This window comes from Ascidia mentula, chromosome 7 (genome assembly GCF_947561715.1).
Source record: "Ascidia mentula chromosome 7, kaAscMent1.1, whole genome shotgun sequence".
Lineage (NCBI taxonomy): Eukaryota > Metazoa > Chordata > Ascidiacea > Phlebobranchia > Ascidiidae > Ascidia > Ascidia mentula.
Window position 1 is genome coordinate 1,922,426 of NC_138572.1, and position 19,083 is coordinate 1,941,508.

At 36.7% G+C, this 19,083-nt stretch overlaps 4 protein-coding genes across 4 annotated transcripts; 2 read left to right on the forward strand and 2 right to left on the reverse strand.

Moving 5' to 3' along the window:
* The first annotated feature begins 1,322 nt into the window (after nt 1-1,322).
* Nucleotides 1,323-2,067, forward strand: LOC145909187 (uncharacterized). The gene is made up of 2 exons (XM_082996515.1): nt 1,323-1,578; nt 1,799-2,067. Exons 1-2 carry the CDS (start codon nt 1,337-1,339, stop codon nt 1,980-1,982), a joined length of 426 nt encoding a protein of 141 aa, XP_082852641.1. The 5' UTR covers nt 1,323-1,336; the 3' UTR covers nt 1,983-2,067.
* A 228-nt stretch (nt 2,068-2,295) lies between these two features.
* On the reverse strand, nt 2,296-8,551 carry LOC145909231 (sodium-dependent proline transporter-like). The gene is made up of 15 exons (XM_082996562.1): nt 8,490-8,551; nt 6,418-6,571; nt 6,167-6,298; nt 5,859-6,022; nt 5,351-5,508; nt 5,105-5,243; nt 4,700-4,834; nt 4,536-4,639; nt 4,261-4,385; nt 4,089-4,201; nt 3,593-3,724; nt 3,406-3,505; nt 3,132-3,247; nt 2,850-3,032; nt 2,296-2,715 (listed from the first exon to the last, which is right to left on the reverse strand). Exons 2-15 carry the CDS (start codon nt 6,563-6,565, stop codon nt 2,548-2,550), a joined length of 1,917 nt encoding a protein of 638 aa, XP_082852688.1. The 5' UTR covers nt 6,566-6,571; nt 8,490-8,551; the 3' UTR covers nt 2,296-2,547.
* Nucleotides 8,552-11,003: 2,452 nt separating this feature from the next.
* On the forward strand, nt 11,004-12,098 carry LOC145908907 (epithelial membrane protein 1-like). Its single transcript, XM_082996226.1, has 4 exons — nt 11,004-11,166; nt 11,396-11,545; nt 11,706-11,846; nt 12,082-12,098. Exons 1-4 carry the CDS (start codon nt 11,004-11,006, stop codon nt 12,096-12,098), a joined length of 471 nt encoding a protein of 156 aa, XP_082852352.1.
* A 3,717-nt stretch (nt 12,099-15,815) lies between these two features.
* LOC145909081 (epithelial membrane protein 1-like) lies at nt 15,816-18,011 on the reverse strand. The gene is made up of 3 exons (XM_082996401.1): nt 17,810-18,011; nt 16,454-16,603; nt 15,816-16,237 (listed from the first exon to the last, which is right to left on the reverse strand). Exons 1-3 carry the CDS (start codon nt 17,979-17,981, stop codon nt 16,041-16,043), a joined length of 519 nt encoding a protein of 172 aa, XP_082852527.1. The 5' UTR covers nt 17,982-18,011; the 3' UTR covers nt 15,816-16,040.
* Between the last annotated feature and the right edge of the window lie 1,072 nt (nt 18,012-19,083).

Here is a 19,083-nt window from a genome sequence, read left to right on the forward strand (position 1 = left end):
AACATGTTAAATTGTTTCCTTTGCTCCTTGTTTGGTGCTTCTTTTCCCGCTGTTTTTGTTTTCAATGCAGGAAGAAGTAGTGTTGTACGAACATACTTTCTATTGCATGTATAACCATAGCACGTTAAAATTCCAAGAGCAGAAAGGTCATCTGGGTTTAACTACTGCTGGTATTAGACTTGAAATATATGGTGTTCAATTTGGCAATATGGTTTTATGATCATAATTTGCTAATTGGTGGTTAGAGATGTTGATTGGTTGGTTTTACTAATGGTTACTGTACCTACGGGAGATTTTTTCCTCCTATCCCGTAAATATGTTTGATCACCTTATCCCATGCACAGGATAAGGTTCTACGTGACCATTTGTTGGAAGTATTGTTTGCGTCATAGATGATATAGCCTCCGGGTTGTATGAGCTTTATGTTACAAATTTTCGCCTATCATGTTACTTGATAATTTGTGCATCAAACAACACGTGTAAAAATCTTTGTCCGGCGGGTTTTGCATCGTTACATGCGTTTTATGAGTTGAAAATTGAAAGCATTTACATTAACATTCTGAACAAACCAAAATAAAATCTCAAACGGTCGTAAATTATGAGGGAAATCATAGAACTGAAAATTTTGACATCAGTTCATTTATGTACGAGAATGTGACGAGAATGCTCTCTGGTCATTTAAAATCGATACTGTATCGTCCTAAACAAAAATTTTGGATATCAAAACATGAATCGAACGACTCTATTTTTGGAGCAAAATACAAAAAACTTTCAGTTTGTTCGCTTTCCGAAAGCGCGGTATTTTTGAACGTGCCACAGAATGTCCAAGCCATGTATGTCGTCATGTGAACAACTCGACGCTTGAGCGCTTTTGACTGGACGCATTGTTTAAACGCAACTGGCAGTGAATTGAAGACATACGTCAGCTCGTGTTTGCCAAAGTGAGACGTCACAAACTGGATATTTCGGAAGGCAAACATGCAAATTTATAATTCCAAAAATTGTGTACATAAAGGCATTTATCCAATGCTCACAACTCAGTGTGCTTGGATGGAGCCATTCGATTGCGAAGAAACTGTTGTAACAAGTTCTGGGATTCTAGTTTTGACCGTGTGCGAAAGGAAATTTGATAAACGTGTTTATTGAGTATTTTGCCATTGCCTTATCTGGTAGATACCAAAAAGGCAAAGGGGTTTAGGTTTTTACTGATATTTACATAAAGTAAAGAAGCCTATCGACAGCAGCCGTCTGTGTCCAAGTAGTCGAACAACATAAAGTGAGTTTACATAAACAATTAACACGTCTTTATTTACAGCAAAAACATCACAAAAGTACAATGTCTTATTACACCTTGGCAATAGTTTTGTTTTCAATCGTCGCAATGGCGGAATTGGCTCGCTCTTGTCCGTGCAGAAACAAGTCTCAGAATTGTTACGACATGCGGTTCAGTCGTTCTTTTGGCAATTGTCGAAAGTGCGAAGACTACGTGAGAGAAAACAATCTCAATTCTGAACTTCTTCCTACTTCAAACGGAGGCTCTCCTACTACAAGGAGATCATTGAAGTATTGCAGAAACAAGTGAGTTTCTCAATGAATCTATGTAACCAATCAACAAGCACAGCACTGTTTGCCAAACCTTGCTGAAAATAAACCCGGTGGGAAGTAGGAATAAAAGCTAAAAAGAAGTTAAGGCCACAATTAGCGTGTTGACTGCCTACTTTTAGTTAAGGTCTCGAGAAATATCAAAATAAATGTGTGGCTGAAGGTTATTTATTAAAACTACCACTCATTACCACAGCAACCCACTCTGGATCTACGAGATTAAATGTCTTCCCTGTCGCCATTTCTTCGGAATCACCTTTCGTCGTTCGAAACCTATTCAAGTTCCAAACTATGAGTGTTTGCCGTGTGGAAAGCAATGGTATCCGGTGCTTAAACCGAAGATTGTCGGCTGTACGTGCTTGTATGACTTTCCGTTGTAAAATTTAGAGTTTTACAAAGTTTATTGAAAAATTCTTTACATATCTTTGCCTGAGAACTTTTAACTTTATTTCTTTATAAAATATTTTGTGCGGTCCTATTTTTGCATTTTGTGCCTTGTTTGATTAGGTCGTTTTTGTTTATTAGCAAATGCCAATAAAGGCATAATTATTGATTTTGTGATGTTGTCTTTCGTGTGTTGTTCGTTGGCCAGCATGTTTATTTGTTAAAACATGTTGTATTTTTTTTAAATTGAAAACACATACGACCAAAACCGCAAAGTTCCAACACCAAAATATGTTAATAAAACCCCTAAAACAATTTGCGAAACGGCAATGATTTTAGTCATGTGATTAAACCTTTAACAAAGTTTAAGCAAAGCTATCTATCTGTCCGTCATGATACTTTCTCGGGAAAACAGATAAAATGGAAATAAAAGCGATAAAATTGCTCAGTTTATGGTTAGTAAAAAGGCACTAAATGTAAATTAGTTGTTAATCTAATTCATACATTCCTATTGCGTATATCTGACAAAAGCGCAAAAGGGCGACCATGCAACATAATCGTTCAAGGCGATTCTGGATAAGCATCGGGAACTTTGTCAGTGACCTGTTGCTGATAAGTTGGCGGTTCACTGAGAACTGGCAATGGCGTGTCACGTGAATCAGCTCCTTTAAGATGATCATACGAAATATAAGGATCTTGTGGTCCCCATTTTTCACTAGGTCGAAAGAGCTGTAATTTGAAGCTTGTGGTTAGTCTGAATAGCAGTTTTTTTTATCAAGAAATTACTTGTATATAAACATTTTGTGATATATTGGCATTACTCAATCATAAAAGATGTGTCAAAATGCAAGTGTGCTTCTTACATTTATAATTGACTCCTTCCTGTATAAAGCCAGACAGATCCGGTACATCATGTACAGAGGTATTACAGCTACACAGGTGATGCTCATGCAAAGTCCCAAGTTGTCAGCCCAAGGAGGATATACATCTTCTGGTGTGGGGTAAGCCATCGGCCCGTGGTAAATCGCAGAGTAAATTACTACAAACTGTACAAGAATGGGGTTGTTACAAAACGGGTTTGCTTGTAAAACGTGTAGCTTTGTAAATAAACAAGGGATAAAGTGCAAAATAAACAAACAACTTACCAGTATCAAGCCGGGAGTGATGATCATCCAGTTGATCCGGAAATACCAGTTTGGCTGAAACCCGATCATCAACTTGATGTCGCTCACCAGTCTCCATTTGTAGGTGAAAAAGAATCCTAACCAATATAAAAATATATACGTTAATAACTGATAAAATGCGCTCTTTGTTTTAATAATTGTTAGATCCGCGTGGAGATTTTGTTTTGGAAAAGTTAGACATTTTTGTCAAGATTGTAAATGTTTACGTTCCTGATTAGGAATTGAAAAGACTCACCGTATCCCCAATTTGCGACCACACATAGAATAAATGACAGAAGCAGAAGTCCGTAAAATGCCGAATAATTGTTGTAAAGCTGAAACCAATACATTCCACCCTGCGAAGTTACACATTAGACACAGTACAAAAATATAATTATCAAACCGTACCAATTACGTGAATAGTTTGATTCAATTTCAATTACCTCTGTGACGAGTAGAATTCCAAGAAGGAAGCTCAAGGTACAAATTGCAGCTGTAACAAAGCTCTTTTTCGGGCGCAACAACTTTGGAAACTCGTCCAATAGACCAGTGATTATTGTTTCAACCATAGCAAACTGAAAAGAAAAATGGCATATTTTGAAAACTAGGAACAAATACACAAAGAAAACTATTGATTGTGGACAAAATTAAGCATGGAAAATTTTAGTGGTCCGAAATCGTTTTTCAGGCTGGGACGACGTAAACGTGATTTCATAAGGTTTGCGGCAATGTTTCATGCAACGGCATGATTGACAGGATCGCCCCACTGCGCAGGTCCTTACTTGGCGATCACAGCTATCGTATTATAATCATTAGGTTTACAGGCTTCGCTTCCCAGGCATTGAGCCCAGCTCGATCAACCAATTTTTCCTGACAAGGTTTAGGAGAAAAAGCGCGTTCTACGTTTGACTTTTCGGTTTTATTCCTACAGTTTGTTACCTGGCTGTCGAGGCCGAGTGTGAGAAGCATGAAAAAGAAAAGGATCGACCAGAGCTGAGGAACAGGAAGAAGGGAAACGGCTTCAGGATAAACTATGAAAGCTAATCCAGGACCTAAATAATAGTTTTGTTGTAGGGAGGTTTGCATTCACTTTTGTGTAACTTCTACGCACCTTGTGCTGCAACTTCTTTGACTTGAAGACCGAGTTTAAAAGCCATGTGACCAATCACAGAGAAGATGACAAATCCAGCAAAGATGCTCGTTGCGCAGTTGCCAATGGCCACGATCAGTGTGTCTCTGGTTAAAAATGTTGGAATTTTATCATTCACTGTATATAGAAATTGCTGAAGTTTGTGTTTATGGCGTTGTTTTAAATTAGTTTGATTGGTTTATACAAATACACTTTGTGGTTACATAGCGTATATAAAAAAATTACAAGGCTTTTACCTGTAGATATTGTTGTCAAACTTGTTGTAAGAAGCAAAAGTGAGCAACCCTCCAAACGATATTCCAAGAGAGTAGAAAATCTGGGTAGCTGCATCTTTCCACACCTATGGACATTATGATAATCTTTAGAAAATACGAGGAGATTGTCTTGTGGCTTCGCTTACTTTTGCTGTTTGGAGTTTGTGCCACTTTGGTCGGACATAAAACAAAATGCCATCAAGGGCGCCCTCTAGCGTGCAGCCTCTCACCAGTAGAATGATGAGGATGATGTAGGGGAAGGTTGCGGTGAAATAGACGACCTGCATTGCACACACAAGTTTATATGACAAGAAAAACTTCCTGGATCTAATTTGATCCGTACGTAACCTAACAATTACACCAAATTAGATTTTTTAAGGTTTATCTCCAGAAAAAAAGACATATTAAATCACAACGTTAAATTAACCTTTAAGAAGCAAACAGCTATAATGATTCTCTGGATAATTGAAAGAATTTGTCAATATTTTCTTAAAATATTTTACTTTGATGGGGCGTGTTGTTTTAATAAGAAAGAAAACTATTTAGCGCACCTTTCCTGACGATTTCACGCCTTTGATGAGACACAAGAACACAAGAATCCAGGCCAGCAACAAACACAGACACAAATCCCACAACACTATTCCAGGATCTCCGATGCCAGTGCTCTTGTTGATGCGTAAAACCCGATTGCTTTAAAAAATATGTTTTTACCAAAATATGATATTGTAACAACAACCTTTTAGGTCAAAATGAATCATTTTGTTTATTTGCAGAAATGTAATTTCCGTGACACTTACTTCCAATATTCTTCACTTGGACTGATGCGGCGCGTTGCGTTTACCGCGGTCAAATTCGTTGAATTCACGAATGTGAAGTTTGCACTTGCAGTGGGATCATACGTTGTCATGACTTCGGTTGTCGTAGCAACAGTGGTTGTAGCGTTGCCCATCGTACTCTGGCGATGTAACCATTTTACGTTTTTTATTTGTAGGTTTTAAACGTAGTTCACATCTCATTCCAGACGAATGCTGTGACCAGTGGTCAGTGACCCTTGTGTGGTGCTTAAAGGATTGAAGTGCGACCCTCCAAACCCTTCGGCTCCACTTACAGTAAGTAATCTCGCGGGTAAGTAGCACTAGTCTTGCCAATGAAAAAGTGGACCTTTGGTATAAGACATACTTTACATTTTTCAAGCGCCCTGAAGTACGATTTAAGTCTCAACGCATCTAAGCCACGTTGTTGCTGTCTTTCTTATGGCAAAACGCGTCAGTTCTAAATTTGAAATAAGATTGATTATATGCTTACATTTGTAACTGCACATGGCTGTGAATTCCACCATTCACCGCATGCTATAGTCCATGGGAGAACGGATTGGAACGATGCAAAAAGGTAGAAGAGGGCGTAGGCGATTATGACGTTGTAGTAGATAATAACGAAGAAAGATACGAACACCATCCCGATTCCAATTCCTAAAAGTTCAAATAATGTTTTGAAATAAGGGCAATCCTCTATAGAGTATATGGTGCATCAATTTCCAAAAATTCAATTCTTTCATGTGAAAAGCTTACAAAAATTTCATAAAATGTGAAGTTTCATTCTTAACATTCACACACCTTTGAACAGGGGACTCGCTCTCCAACACGTGACCGCTCCAAAGCCCGAAAACTGGCCGAGGGTCAACTCGATCATGAATAGGGGAATTCCGCAAAACGTCAGCATGATTAGGTAAGGAATTAAAAACGAACCTGAAATACAAAAGATCTTCAGTGTCTCGCAGCTATTCAGCCATTACATGTATTATTGAAACGTCACAACAGTCATATTTATGCATGGTGTGATTTTGCAAACATTACTGTGACGTCACCTCCGCCGTTGTCGTACGCCAAATAAGGAAATCTCCACACATTGCCGAGTCCGACACAGTATCCGATGCAAGAGAGAAGAAATTCAGCTTTGCTTCCCCACTGACCTCTCTCCTTTCTGTCGTCAGCTTCTTCCTGTTGTTTGGTCATCTCGCACTAAACAGAGTTAGGAAATATATTGAAGGTTGACGCAGAAAAAAAGACTTTGCCGCCTAAGTGCACATTATATTTTCGTTTTAAACCCTGGACACGTGCAGTTTTTTGTCAATCCGGTCTTGACCGCTCGAAAAAGGTGTGAACTGTTTGTGTTGTGTTTAGTGTTCTAATGTGTGGCTAAAACAACGATCATATACAGACATGTCAGTCAATGTTTTTGCATAAAATTGTATTTCGCCTGGCCTGGCATTACCTGTTTTTGCAACTTTGATCTGGCCAGTGTACCCTGGTACTAGACGATCCAGTTTAGTTTTTATTACACTGCGATACTTGAAATTAAACGCCGTTTTGATGTAACAGACATATTTGAAAACGCAATGGCATCAAAATACGTCCGTCGTCATATGTTCAAGGAATTTAGAAATTTGTTCATTAATGAATAAATGATTTGCAAACGAATTTAGCAAATGCAAATAATTTCATTAACCTCAATAGACCAGGTATATTTTAATACAAGCAGAACGCACATGCCCTTGAGCGATGGCTCAAACCTTCTATGTAAATTTCGTTAGTCATATATTTGGCAAACATCGATGACCTATTGCAAAATTACCACCGCGAAAATACCTTGTAAGCTTCCACCAATGTTTTAATTCTGGGTGCCTCAAACAGACCTTTAAACGATTGACATTTTTAAGTTGAAATGCCGTCTGTGTTTGCCTAAGGCATATCTTAACGATTCAAGTGTTCATGAACTCGCAAATAAACTGCAACGAACAATTTTTAGATGATGTTTGTTAAATTAGCCGCAGGCAGCGGTTGCAGCTGCCGGATCAAGTGTCAAAAACCACATTCGATTCTTGGCAATCTGTATCCCGTTGGGTAAACGCTGTCCTTATTGGTTTAATTTTAGTATTTGCATTTCCTTTTGTTACATTTCTTGTATAAGCATTTGCTTCGACTGATGGGATTATTTAAGTGTAATTTTGCTGGAACAGAGTCTGCGATTATATTCTGGCGGCAATTCAAATTGAAACGAGTCCGGTTTTGTTGGCAATGAGAAAAATAATCTTAAACTGTTTTTTTTTTAAACTCAGAAAAAACGAATATTTTTGAAATGTTGTTGTATTTTGTCGCGTTTATTATTAAATCGGCAGTACTTTGCTTACTAAACTATAGTTATACCACCTGCATTCATTTACATGAAGTAGGATTTTATCTTCAATAGTTTAGTAACCAAAGTACCGCTGATTTAATAATAAACGCAACAAAACACAACAACATTTCAAAAATAATCGTTTTTTCTGAGTTCAAAAAAAAGAAACAGTTTAAGATTTATTTTTCTCGTTGACAACAAAAACCGGACAAGCAGGGGAATTTATACTCCGTGATTTTCATGCTCCCACTTTATTACTTACTGACACCTATAAACAGCATTGAATCACTTTCTAACTTTACGAGCAAAATTTACCCAAAAGCACACATGTGATGTTTTTGTCGCGCCCCGAGGGGACAAGAGCCATTGTTCGGTCATAGGGCGTTTATCCGAACGCTTTTATGATGCATACATTCTATACTTGTCCACCTACAAGGCATTTATGACGTGTTAACGATTCAAACAGGTTTACCTGCGACAATTATATTAAATGCCTAAGTTCAATCAAGGTGAAAAACTGAGCGTTTTAAAGCTTTTTTTGGCAAAAAGAACACATTTACTGGGCAAAATTATCCACAATTAGGACTACTAACAATGTGTTTTGTGTCAAAAATACCATTTAAAAACTAATAACTTTTTAACATTATCCATAATTTTACACTGTTTTTTTCTTTTATTACGATTACGTCGTACTTGTGCAATTAATACGCAAAATTCCCAATAAGAAAAAAAAATTATATTGTTCCATAACAACTTCCATACCTTTCTTGTAGGTAGTTCCGGTGCTCAGAAACCCACAGTCAACGCACAAGTTTTCGCTCTACACCTAAAACAAACAATCATTTTCTTTAATGCCTTGTCCAGTCACTATATTTGTATTTTTTGCTACTTTGCATCCTTCCACTTTGTTTTTATAAACTGTCTCATCAAATCACTATAAGTTTTTAATTCACCCTGCGTGGGTTTCTTTGGACGATATTTCCTCAGCAAGGCGTTTTAAAAGTCTCGGTGACACTACGACCTTTTTTCGTATGAACGTCCGTTTCCCTTCTTCTATTCGATTAAAGCTGCAGGCCGCAAACAGAATCGCTGACACGTTTCCAGTGATTTCATCTACGGAGATAACAATCTGTGGTTTCTACCTCCGCAACTTGCCAGACGGCACACTGGTAAAAGATCAATGTAAATTTAAGCCTTCGGATGGAACAGTATGTAAATACACCTCTCATTTCCATTCATGCGAGACACCGATAAGCAAAAACGTATACTGTGTAGCCAGACTTGTTTATTAAACTTGTTCAGCGCTAGTTGACCGTTAACTAATAAAAAATTCCAGGAGAATAAAATACGCGCGAATAACAACGCAAAGGATATATTTAGGCGCGAAATTAAACTTCAACAGGAGAAAGTTATTATTGCGGTATATACTTACGGTATACTTCATGCGTAATGCGTGCGGAAGTATCACCTATTTTCTGCGCGTAATTAGCACTTATTAGATAGGTTTCTGAGTCAACGAACTATTAGTGTTGTATAAATAACCTGATATCCACGCATATTCCCAAAGTCCGTTGACGTGGGTTGTACTGAGTCAGACAGAGGCTTACCACATGTCAAGGGCCTTTAACAATTTATTCTTCTTTTACGGGCCATAATCGCACAAAGTCAAGGACCAATTGACATTTATAATTCGACTTCGGCAAGATTTTCATCCATTGCTTCACAAAGTTTCCACATTATTGAACTCGAGTTTTGATGCAAAACCAACCTTGGTTGCAGTGCGCAATGAATACTGTTTCAAAGTACCGAAAAATTGTTCTTAGATGCAGTTTATGATGAATAATTGTATTTGTATTACCCGTTGAAATTACCAGATACATAATAGTGACGAATAGTGATTTTATTTATATAAGAAACCGTTGATGCTCAGTTGACATCATACTTGTTTCAAAACAAATTTGCGTAAAAGTACATTCCAAAACGAACGAGTTTTGTCGATGCAGTCGTCCATTAAAGGAATTTCCTGTTTATTAGTTCCGCCAATGAAAACGTATTCACTTCTCCAATCTTTTACCTTTAAAAATAATTTTGTCTTAATTTGTAATAAAAATATGTTAAATCACAACATAGCAGGACATATTGCATAACCACTACCAGAGTCGGCGTAAGCCGAAATTGAATGAACCCCGTAGGCAAAGTTTCACGGAAGGTGGCAGCATAGAGTCAACCATTGAATTGTGGCAACATTGGTCAAGCGACCGACCCATGTGCCTAGAAGAAAAACTGATCGTGGTTCGTGTGGCCAAATGTAAACAATGCACCAAGAACACGATATTGGTATAGTTGCGTTGTGTCCATGCGGTTGCCCCTCACATGTAGTTGTGTTTAAGGTCATGATTCTGTCAAGTAAAATATAGCATTATTAAGCGTTACATAAGTGTTAAAAGGTTGATTTCATAACAGTTTGTTTCTGACTGTTGTTTCAACGATTGATTGATGGCCACGTTTTTATTAATATAAATTTGTTGCACATTTTCTGTTTTCCGTCCAGTGTGCGTGTAATATGTAGGCGTTAATTTTCTAAGAACAGAATAATCAAAACAGAGAAGATAGTGCATTGGGCGCATGCATGATTTATCCCACTCTCATTTGCATCAAATAACGTTTGTTCAAAATGTCAACAACGTAAATGCCCTTTGCGTGAAATGGTGCAGGTGTTAATCCAGTGACTATGTCACGATGGGTAAAATCATACCGTGTGTATTGTTACTTTGTGCTGTCGCAGTTGAACCAGTGGTCTGTCACAGTGCTTGTTTATCATATGTACAAGAATTGTTAGTGCATTTAAATTAGTTACCAATAACTGTACCTAGTTGTCATCATCGCGAGAATCATTTTACAACAAAGGCAGACACGTTAAAACCGTACGTTCGGGCAGGGAATTAAATATATTACACGAGTGAGACAAGATTTTCGCGTAGCCGACAATTAAAGCTTATAAGAAGCAAGCTGTAACGGAAAGTAAACTGATTGCTTAATCCTGTTTGCATCATTCATAAATAAAAGTATTAAATTTCCCAAGTTGCCTGTGAGAGTTTTTGCTTCAAAAACCTTCCAACGTTGTGATGCGATTGCCATATAGATCCTTGCTTGATGAGTTTCAGCTTTAAAAATAACCAAATTTGGCAAGATTCCCAACGTTACTTTAAGATTAACTAAGGCATACTTACTAACCAGAAATATTTAGGAAGACTAAATAGATAGAGAATTGCAAACATGAAAGTAAATCCAGTTCTTGGTGGGGTAATGGCCCTTCTGTTTGCAACTCTCATTTTTACAATCGTGGCTGTGGCAACGCCAGTTTGGGTCGTAAACAACAATCTATCGTGGGGCTTGTTTCGCTATTGTTATAAAGGAAATTGTTGGGACCGACCTACACGTAAGTGTGTGCAAATGCATTGTCATGTGAGTGTAGTCTTCAAAAAATTACGTTTAAAAACATTTTGATTAATCGGCCAGTTATGTCATACATCTAAAAGCACACTAAAATCAATCATTACATTTAAACATTTATAAGGTCCATTTACACTGTTATTTACAATCAAGATTAAGTCGTATTGATGTTTGTAAAACTACTGTGCTACCTTCATTGTTTTAACTTTTTGCAGAAACACTGGCAGCTCACACCAAGGCAAGTGGTGCCTTCGGAGTGATGGCAATTTTGGCTCAGATCAGTTCCCTGTTTTGCTTTGGATTTTGTTTTTACAAAAACAAGATGCCGTTAAAAGCCGCCGGTTGTGCCTTAACTGTGATAGCAAGTAAGATTCTCACATACTTAATTTATGTAAATATAAACACATATAAAATTATGCAGTAATTCATGACATAGGAAAAACAAAAATGATACAGTAATTTATGCACGTATGAATGAGTAAACGCAGGCTTGTTGCCTATTTACAACTGTATATCTCTGTTTAGTGCTGTTTTTGCTGATTTGCTGCGCTGTTTTTGCTGGAAGTTATCGTGCCGCGTTTCCATTCGGCTACAGTTTTTACTTGGGCTGGGTTGCTTTCATCTTCAACTTCTTCGCTGCGGTTACAGCTATAGCTGGTGCCTCGTGTAAGTATGTTCCGGTATCTTAAAATAATCTAATCACGTGTAGTGATGTCAGTGATTTTACAGCAACCCGTGATTAAGTACATTTAAAAGTGTATTCCTTGTTGGATTAGTTTCAAAAAAAATCACTCTGTATGTCGGCATAGGTTCTCCAAAAAATGAAAAATGAAAAGCTACATAGATTACATTTAGGCTTGGTAACAAAGATTTGTTCAATTTTACTTTGTTTTAATTTCAGACAAAATTGAGGACTAAAGGATCAATTACCACGTCTGCTATAACAGTCTGCACAAACACGACAAGGGGAAAATCAAAGATCACCCTGTGAACGATGAAAAATTTGATTCATAATTATGAAAATTTAACGTGTGTCTTTCGTTGAATTTTAAAGTTATCAAAAAAAGAAACCAAAAACAATGTCAAATATTTGAGTCTTGGTATTTGTAAAACAAATTTTCTGATGCGTGTTTTAAATGTGATAGATTGTTCGTTTTTCCAATTATCTAGCTTTTAGTATTGTGTAAAGTTTCGAAGTTGTGAACGTGTTTGCCTAATAAAAGGGTGTGTCTTGGCAAGCTTGTGAACAAATGATGACAAAATAACTTTTGATTTATTGTTACTTCTCGTCAAATCTACAAGATTGGAAATAGTTTTATTTTCAAAAAAGTTGAATGCAAACAAGTAGCATTTGTTGTATAATGCCCTGAACTTTGTGATCATCATAGGGCTTAATGGCATACAGTTAAAGTCGTTATACGTGATATAAGAGCGAAATTTATGTAACTCTTTGGAAAAGTCATAATTTCAATCGTAAACGGAACGACATATGTTGGTTACAATGTTAATTGCTCTTTAATTTTTCTGCCCAATAATCAAAGGTTTTCACAGTTACTCAGAATCATTTCTCTTGCATGTTTATTATGATTGACCAAGAAACGTCTATGCTGTCATAAAAAAATGAAATAAAATAATTTCGACAGCAAACATTACCAGAGTAGTAAATGTTTATGCACAGCCTTCGTTGGAAACCATGCAATCATTTCTCAATAACAAACGCAGAGAAAGTCATAATCATGAAAAGATGGTTTTATTGAAAAGTGTTCGGCTGAACTTGCCGGAAGTTTTGACAGTAGTAATGCTTCCAGCTATTTATAAAAGGATCCGTTGTGATAAAACGGCATCTCGTTTACGAGTATTTTTACATCCCATCCGTAATATCTTGTGAATACAGGAATATACGAAGCTTTACAACGAAGATGGTAATCTCGGCCAATCACGATCCACATTATAATGAAGATATGGAGATCCAAACCTTTCACGGCCGATCAGAAGATGTAGAATCGCTTTAGTTTATTCAATCACTTATCAGCTTGGAAGCCCCGGGCTGCAGTTCCAGAGAAGCGAGTTTTCATTATTAGATCACAGGTTTTACAGAATTTAATTGAGTACAAAAGTCAGGAAAATCAGTTGTTGATAGATAAAATACTGCACTTAGTTGGATAATGCTTGAAGTTTTGCGAACGAAATCCATTTGGCGAAGTAAAATGCGTTCTTGAGAAGTACAGTTCTAAGCAGTAGTTGCCTTGATATGCGGAAATATACATCAGATTAATAATTTTCGATTGCCAAAATGTACATCAGATGTATAGTGCTATGTTTCGTAAGATATCGAATGATATTATTTATCTAACTCAACGAACCAGTCGTAAGCAAGTTTACTATTCATAAGGCTTGGGTTGTGTTGTTCAGGTTTTGCATCAAATTTATCATAGACTCAAAACGTTGACGTGTGTGATCTATAAATAATGGCGAAAGTGAATCCTATCATTGCTACAGTCATGGGTCTTCTGGTTGTAACCATCGTCCTGAGCATCGTTGCCTTTGCAACACCGGCTTGGACTCAAAACAACAACAGCTCCTTCGGCATTTTCAGGCACTGCAGATTCGTCTTTTGTTTCGACGAAGTTGCACGTAAGACTGCATAAAATCTTGTATTAAAGGGTGTTAAAAGGCACTACGTAGAAAACGGTGCAAACGCCACGCCCCTCGCCAACCATAAATTTGCATACACGTGCACGCATCTAAATCATGACGTCACAGTGGAGTCGACTTAAATATGCTGTTTTTTTGGCAGTGGCCACCTCACTAAAAACTAACTGTCATTGTATTTCTACAACAAAGTAATTTACAGTAGATAAAGTTTATAATGAACCCTTGCTTTACTTCAATTTTAAAACTGTCTTTTTTTACCAACAGATGCACCGTACAAAAAGGCGACAGCCGCATTTGGAGTCATGGCAATGGTTTCACAATGTGCTTCTCTGTTCTTTTTGGGGTTCTGCTTTTATAAAGACATGAAAATGCTTAAAGTTGCTGCCAGTGTGCTTATTGTTTTAGGAAGTAAGAGCACATTTCAAAGCTGTTTTGGGGCCATTTTTCGTAGCTCGAATTATGTGGTGAAAAACAAATTGTAAACTGCGTAACGCTGTTAAAAGCAAGAGATGCAAAAACCCGCATTTACAGTTAAATTATGTTTGAAATGAGTTAATAAATATATTTCCTCGATATGTTATACCTTATATTACTTTATAGTGGTGTTCCTCATGATTGCATGCGGCGTGTTTACTGGCATGAATATCTTTTTTGGAAGCAGCAACTGGTTTGGCTACAGCTTCTACGTTGGATGGGTGGCATTCATTTTCAACGCCATTGGCGCTGTTGTGGCCATAGTTGGAGCTGCTCGTAAGTAAATTTAATATCTGTCAAGCGACCGACCGTAAAACAAGAAGAACACCTGATCAGGATATCTGGTGGAAAAAAATACTTTTTATATGTCGTGTATTTTTTACTACACCGGGATTCGAACCAGGGTTACCCTGTTCACGACTCCCAATCAGGTTTCGTGCTTGGTATAGAACAATATTTCGCAAAGGTTTTGATATGGTGAAGATCGCACAAGGTGTACAAAATTTTATACTGACATAGAAACCAAATATAAATTCGTAACACATGGTTTAGCTTGAGTTTACCTCTGCAACTAAAGTTCAGTAATGGCTCAACCGTGTTAATTGGCATATTCTATCCGAAATAAATTTTTAACTTCTAGCATAAATAAACATCTTCCGCTGCAAGAAGGAAAGCAGTTTGTGATGTTTGACACATAGTAAGTTTCTGAAGTAAAATTAAAATAATCAAACAAATTAAGTTCATGACGTCATCTAATGCATGCTATGGATAAATTTAGAAGAATTAAATGGCTTCGTTTTTGTTTTTTAGACAAAATTGAGGACTAGTTCGACGGAGGAATACATTTCACAATAATACCACATATGTTGTATTCGCATTTATCAATAATTTTATCCGTGGAATTTAGACTTGGTTCTGTATGCACAAACGTGATGTTTTCATTTCCGAAGATTGAAATGTTTGTGTTATTTTAATGTTCAAAGTGAAATATAATAATCAATAAAAAAAAACTTGACCAAATTTGTAATAATCCGCCAAATGGGCTCAAAAACCAGGATATTTTCGTAATACTGACGTTACCATGTATCATTTAAACAGTGGGCTGACATACACAACGTACTGGCAAAAGTTCGTGCCCGCAAAACGTGCTTTGTGAGTGTGGCAGTTATTTATTCACAGTGCAGTTTAATTTTTAGATATCTCGATGAAAGCAATTAAAAAATCACATAGGCGCTATAGGTCTTGATGTCATGTTACTAGCACAGCACACTGTGTGTCGTTGGTGTCGTCACAGATTAAATCCAAGATTTTCGCCGTTGAAAAAATTTGCGGTGAAGTCACGTTACTGCTTTTTACTAAACCTTGAAACCCTTGAAATCTCCAATTGAAACTTTACCAACTTTTTAAAAATGCGCAAAACACAAAAAGCAATTTATTTTTGATACCCCATGTGTCATTTTAGTGGCACATACAATTTCATCATTGGAAAATTAAACCGGACCAGAACAATAATTTAAACAAAGAATAAGAGAGTGGTAAATATGCAATAGAAAATTATTCCACTATATGGATATAGTAACTGGAACACATACAACACAACTTATTTTTGATACGCAGTGTGATTTTTGCCAAATTTGTAGCACATGCATTTTGCAAATTAAACCAGACCAAACAATAAATCAAACAAACAACAAAGGGATAAAGGTAAAAGTGCAGCTGTCAATTCCGCCACTAGATAGTAGATGAACCTGGCGGAGCACAGTCGCAGCAGTTTCCTTTATTTGCTTGTATGGCCGCATACAGGCTGGTGAGAAACGAAATAAAGCTGAACACGAAAGCTGCCCATGCAAACCCGTAACTGTATCCAAATGTTTGACCGAACGCTGCCACTTCGGCAAACACACAACAGGCCACAAGAAGAAATAAAGCTAAAATAGATATAAAATAAAGGAAATATTAGATTGGTTTTGCTTTTGATTTTGCATTAAATGTAGCCTACATGGTTTCATAGCGTTGATTTGATGTTAAACGGAATATTAGTGCATATCAACAACGTGTTAAAAAAGCATTTTCGGTGTACCAGTCGAGCCAAATTTTTGTGATTTTGTGTCACAACCTAAAGTGCTTTCGAACAAACTTCTCACTTGTTAGCGTTGTAAAGAATGTTCCGGAAATTAGGCGGTTTCCTTTTTCCTCTCGAATTTCCATAACCCACAGAATAGCGGCTATAAGAAGAGTAATTAATCCCATAACCATGTAAGCAGCTGTGGTCTGCACTATCCCCTTGTAGACAACTGGAAAAAAAATGTGTATTGGTGATTTTCAATCGATGCAAAGTTTCATTCACAAATTTTACGTCTATATAGATTGTGTTAGGCTAAAATTTACAATATTTGAAATTAAGTCAAAATTTTGAATGCTTAATTCTTAAAATGGTGGCAGTTAAAAATCAGTAAAAGTATTTAATATTCAATTGGTTATTGATAAAAACCTGAAACAAATTTAATGCCTTTGCACACGTTATGAGCGGCCTAATTTATATGAATATTTTTGTTCATAAAAATTAAACAAGCATAAATATTGTTTAATTCGTTTTTGTACGTGTGTTCATTTGAGGATTTGGTAGGTTTTTACACGAAACTTTTTGCTACTGTAAATCGTGACAGACAAACGCATATTTTGGCAAACCAGTCTTAGTTTGTTTGTGACGTCAACGAGTGTCGTGACACGTATCGTAAAAAAACAAACTTTTACGAAACAGGCTGATTTGAACACATGATACTGTTTTTCCTTTTATAACTTCCCTATTCCATAAAGAAATCCATTACGTTAGGCTTGAATAAGGATTAGTTGTTGGAAAGTGGTCACTGAAAACGATAATGGAGTTTCTTTCCGGGTTCATTGGACTTATTTTAATGACGTGTTTGTATGACAATGAATGATTGTTATGCACAAATGATAAACGCGATTTCAGAGGTATGGAAAATGTTCAACGAGAATTGATGAAATTGATGACGCGAATTGTCAGCAACGTTTCGCTTTAGGTTTAAAACATTTTTCAATATTGAACAACGCTAACCAGTAAGGAAAAAACGATCCAAATTACCAATTAATTGTAGCAGACTTTCCTAACAGGTGTGAACTGTACAATTATGTTTTAATTTTTATTAAATACGTTATAAGCATCCTTTCAATGTTTGCATCCTTTAACGTTACCACATCAGGACTAAGGCTGATCACTGCGTGTATATAAGTACTTATTGTTACGTCAGAAGCGTGCCGCCAATTTTTAAAGCTGCGAGGTCAATGACACTACACCATAACATCAACACCGAATAAAGTGGCAAATAAATATTGGAGATATGTTACAGGTGGGTTAGCACAAGACAATATTTTGTTTGGTTACTTTTTGTCCAGAAACGCAGTTTAATGCATGCATTTCAACCAATATTTTTACAAAATTTGTTTTTTTTTAGTAATAACGTTAAACCACTACTGACTTTGCAATCTTCCATCATCTCCATCACAAGTTCCATTCAAACAAAAGAAAAACAATCCTGAATAGGAAGTTCCCCCTTCAATTTCAACCCAGTGACTTGTAGATAGGCTCGCAACCACGAACGCTAATGTTAACACAGAAAAGCATAAAATCTGGACTGGTATGATCTTCATAGTTAACCTTCTAACTAGATTCAATCGCAGTTTGGGCTGATAACACTGTGACTGAAACTTCACGATTTAAAGATTCGAATGCCTGGGCATTGTGACGTCATAAAGCGTGACTTATTCCTACAATGGCGCGACAGTTACTAATTGTCTATTTCCGGTGGTAAGACGTTTCTGATAAGACTTCTCCACAACATTCTTAAACACGCAACTTACCAAACGTGTTCAGATCTTGTTTGCCTTTTTTACGAATGTGTAATCTCAATACAAAAAGTAATAACCGGTATTGAACAATTATATTATCATAACCACACAAGTGACTAAATATTTTTTGGCATGCTGACCAAAAAATATCCTATGGAAAAAAATTCGAAACATGCTCTGAAAATGACGTTTTGCATAACTTCGTAACCTGTATGAACAATTTTTAATGTTGTAAGGAAACTAACTTGACCGACCTAATGCGCCATTAGTAAATTATAATATTCTGTCAACGTCGATAAATCCTTTGGTTTCCAACATACCAAATTACCCCACGTTGACTGTTCGTATCATAGGTTAAATTATTCCGACATTGCCTCGAATAAGTGACGTCACCAATGCTGGGGCAAATTGAAACGTCGAAGAAACCTCGGGTCATCATTTTTCCTGGAACAAGAAAGTGCAAGACAATAGAGTTACAAAACATCAATTGCGAAAAAACTTACCACTTCTAGATGGAATACTTAAACAAATGCCTTCACTGCATATTTGAAACAAACCGGAATTTCCCTCGAAAAACTCAAACCAATGATTGGTTACAGTGGCAACAATGGTAAATACCAATATAATTGAGATAATGCACAAGTTGACGACAACTGATAGATTAACCATGTTGTTTCGGGACGAATAATGTTCGTGGTTTCCGACGCGCTTTCTGGATTATATATAGGCGGAAATGATTGCTTTCCTGTTTGAGGGAAAGCTATGGGCAACTGGTTGTGTAATTTAAAATGTTACATTCTTCAAAATCTATTGAGTGTGTTGCTGCTGTGACTAACAGGCATAATGTATTTTCTAATTGCTCTTGAAAGTTCCCCGATTCAAATATTTATTTCATTACGTGGCG

Excerpts from the sequence above, each read along its gene's own strand:
- LOC145909187 (XM_082996515.1), top strand. The coding sequence starts at position 1,337 with ATGTCTTATTACACCTTGGCAATAGTTTTGTTTTCAATCGTCGCAATG. Across the intron at positions 1,579-1,798 it reads TTGAAGTATTGCAGAAACAA|CAACCCACTCTGGATCTACG; the intron begins GTGAGTTTCTCA and ends TCATTACCACAG.
- LOC145909231 (XM_082996562.1), bottom strand. The coding sequence starts at position 6,565 with ATGACCAAACAACAGGAAGAAGCTGACGACAGAAAGGAGAGAGGTCAG. Across the intron at positions 4,202-4,260 it reads CAAAGAAGTTGCAGCACAAG|GTCCTGGATTAGCTTTCATA; the intron begins GTGCGTAGAAGT and ends ACTATTATTTAG. Across the intron at positions 3,725-4,088 it reads CACTCGGCCTCGACAGCCAG|TTTGCTATGGTTGAAACAAT; the intron begins GTAACAAACTGT and ends TTTTCTTTTCAG.
- LOC145908907 (XM_082996226.1), top strand. The coding sequence starts at position 11,004 with ATGAAAGTAAATCCAGTTCTTGGTGGGGTAATGGCCCTTCTGTTTGCA. Across the intron at positions 11,167-11,395 it reads TTGTTGGGACCGACCTACAC|AAACACTGGCAGCTCACACC; the intron begins GTAAGTGTGTGC and ends AACTTTTTGCAG. Across the intron at positions 11,546-11,705 it reads TGCCTTAACTGTGATAGCAA|TGCTGTTTTTGCTGATTTGC; the intron begins GTAAGATTCTCA and ends ATCTCTGTTTAG.
- LOC145909081 (XM_082996401.1), bottom strand. The coding sequence starts at position 17,981 with ATGAAGATCATACCAGTCCAGATTTTATGCTTTTCTGTGTTAACATTA. Across the intron at positions 16,604-17,809 it reads AGATGATGGAAGATTGCAAA|TTGTCTACAAGGGGATAGTG; the intron begins GTCAGTAGTGGT and ends TTTTTTTTCCAG. Across the intron at positions 16,238-16,453 it reads ATTCTTTACAACGCTAACAA|CTTTATTTCTTCTTGTGGCC; the intron begins GTGAGAAGTTTG and ends TATCTATTTTAG.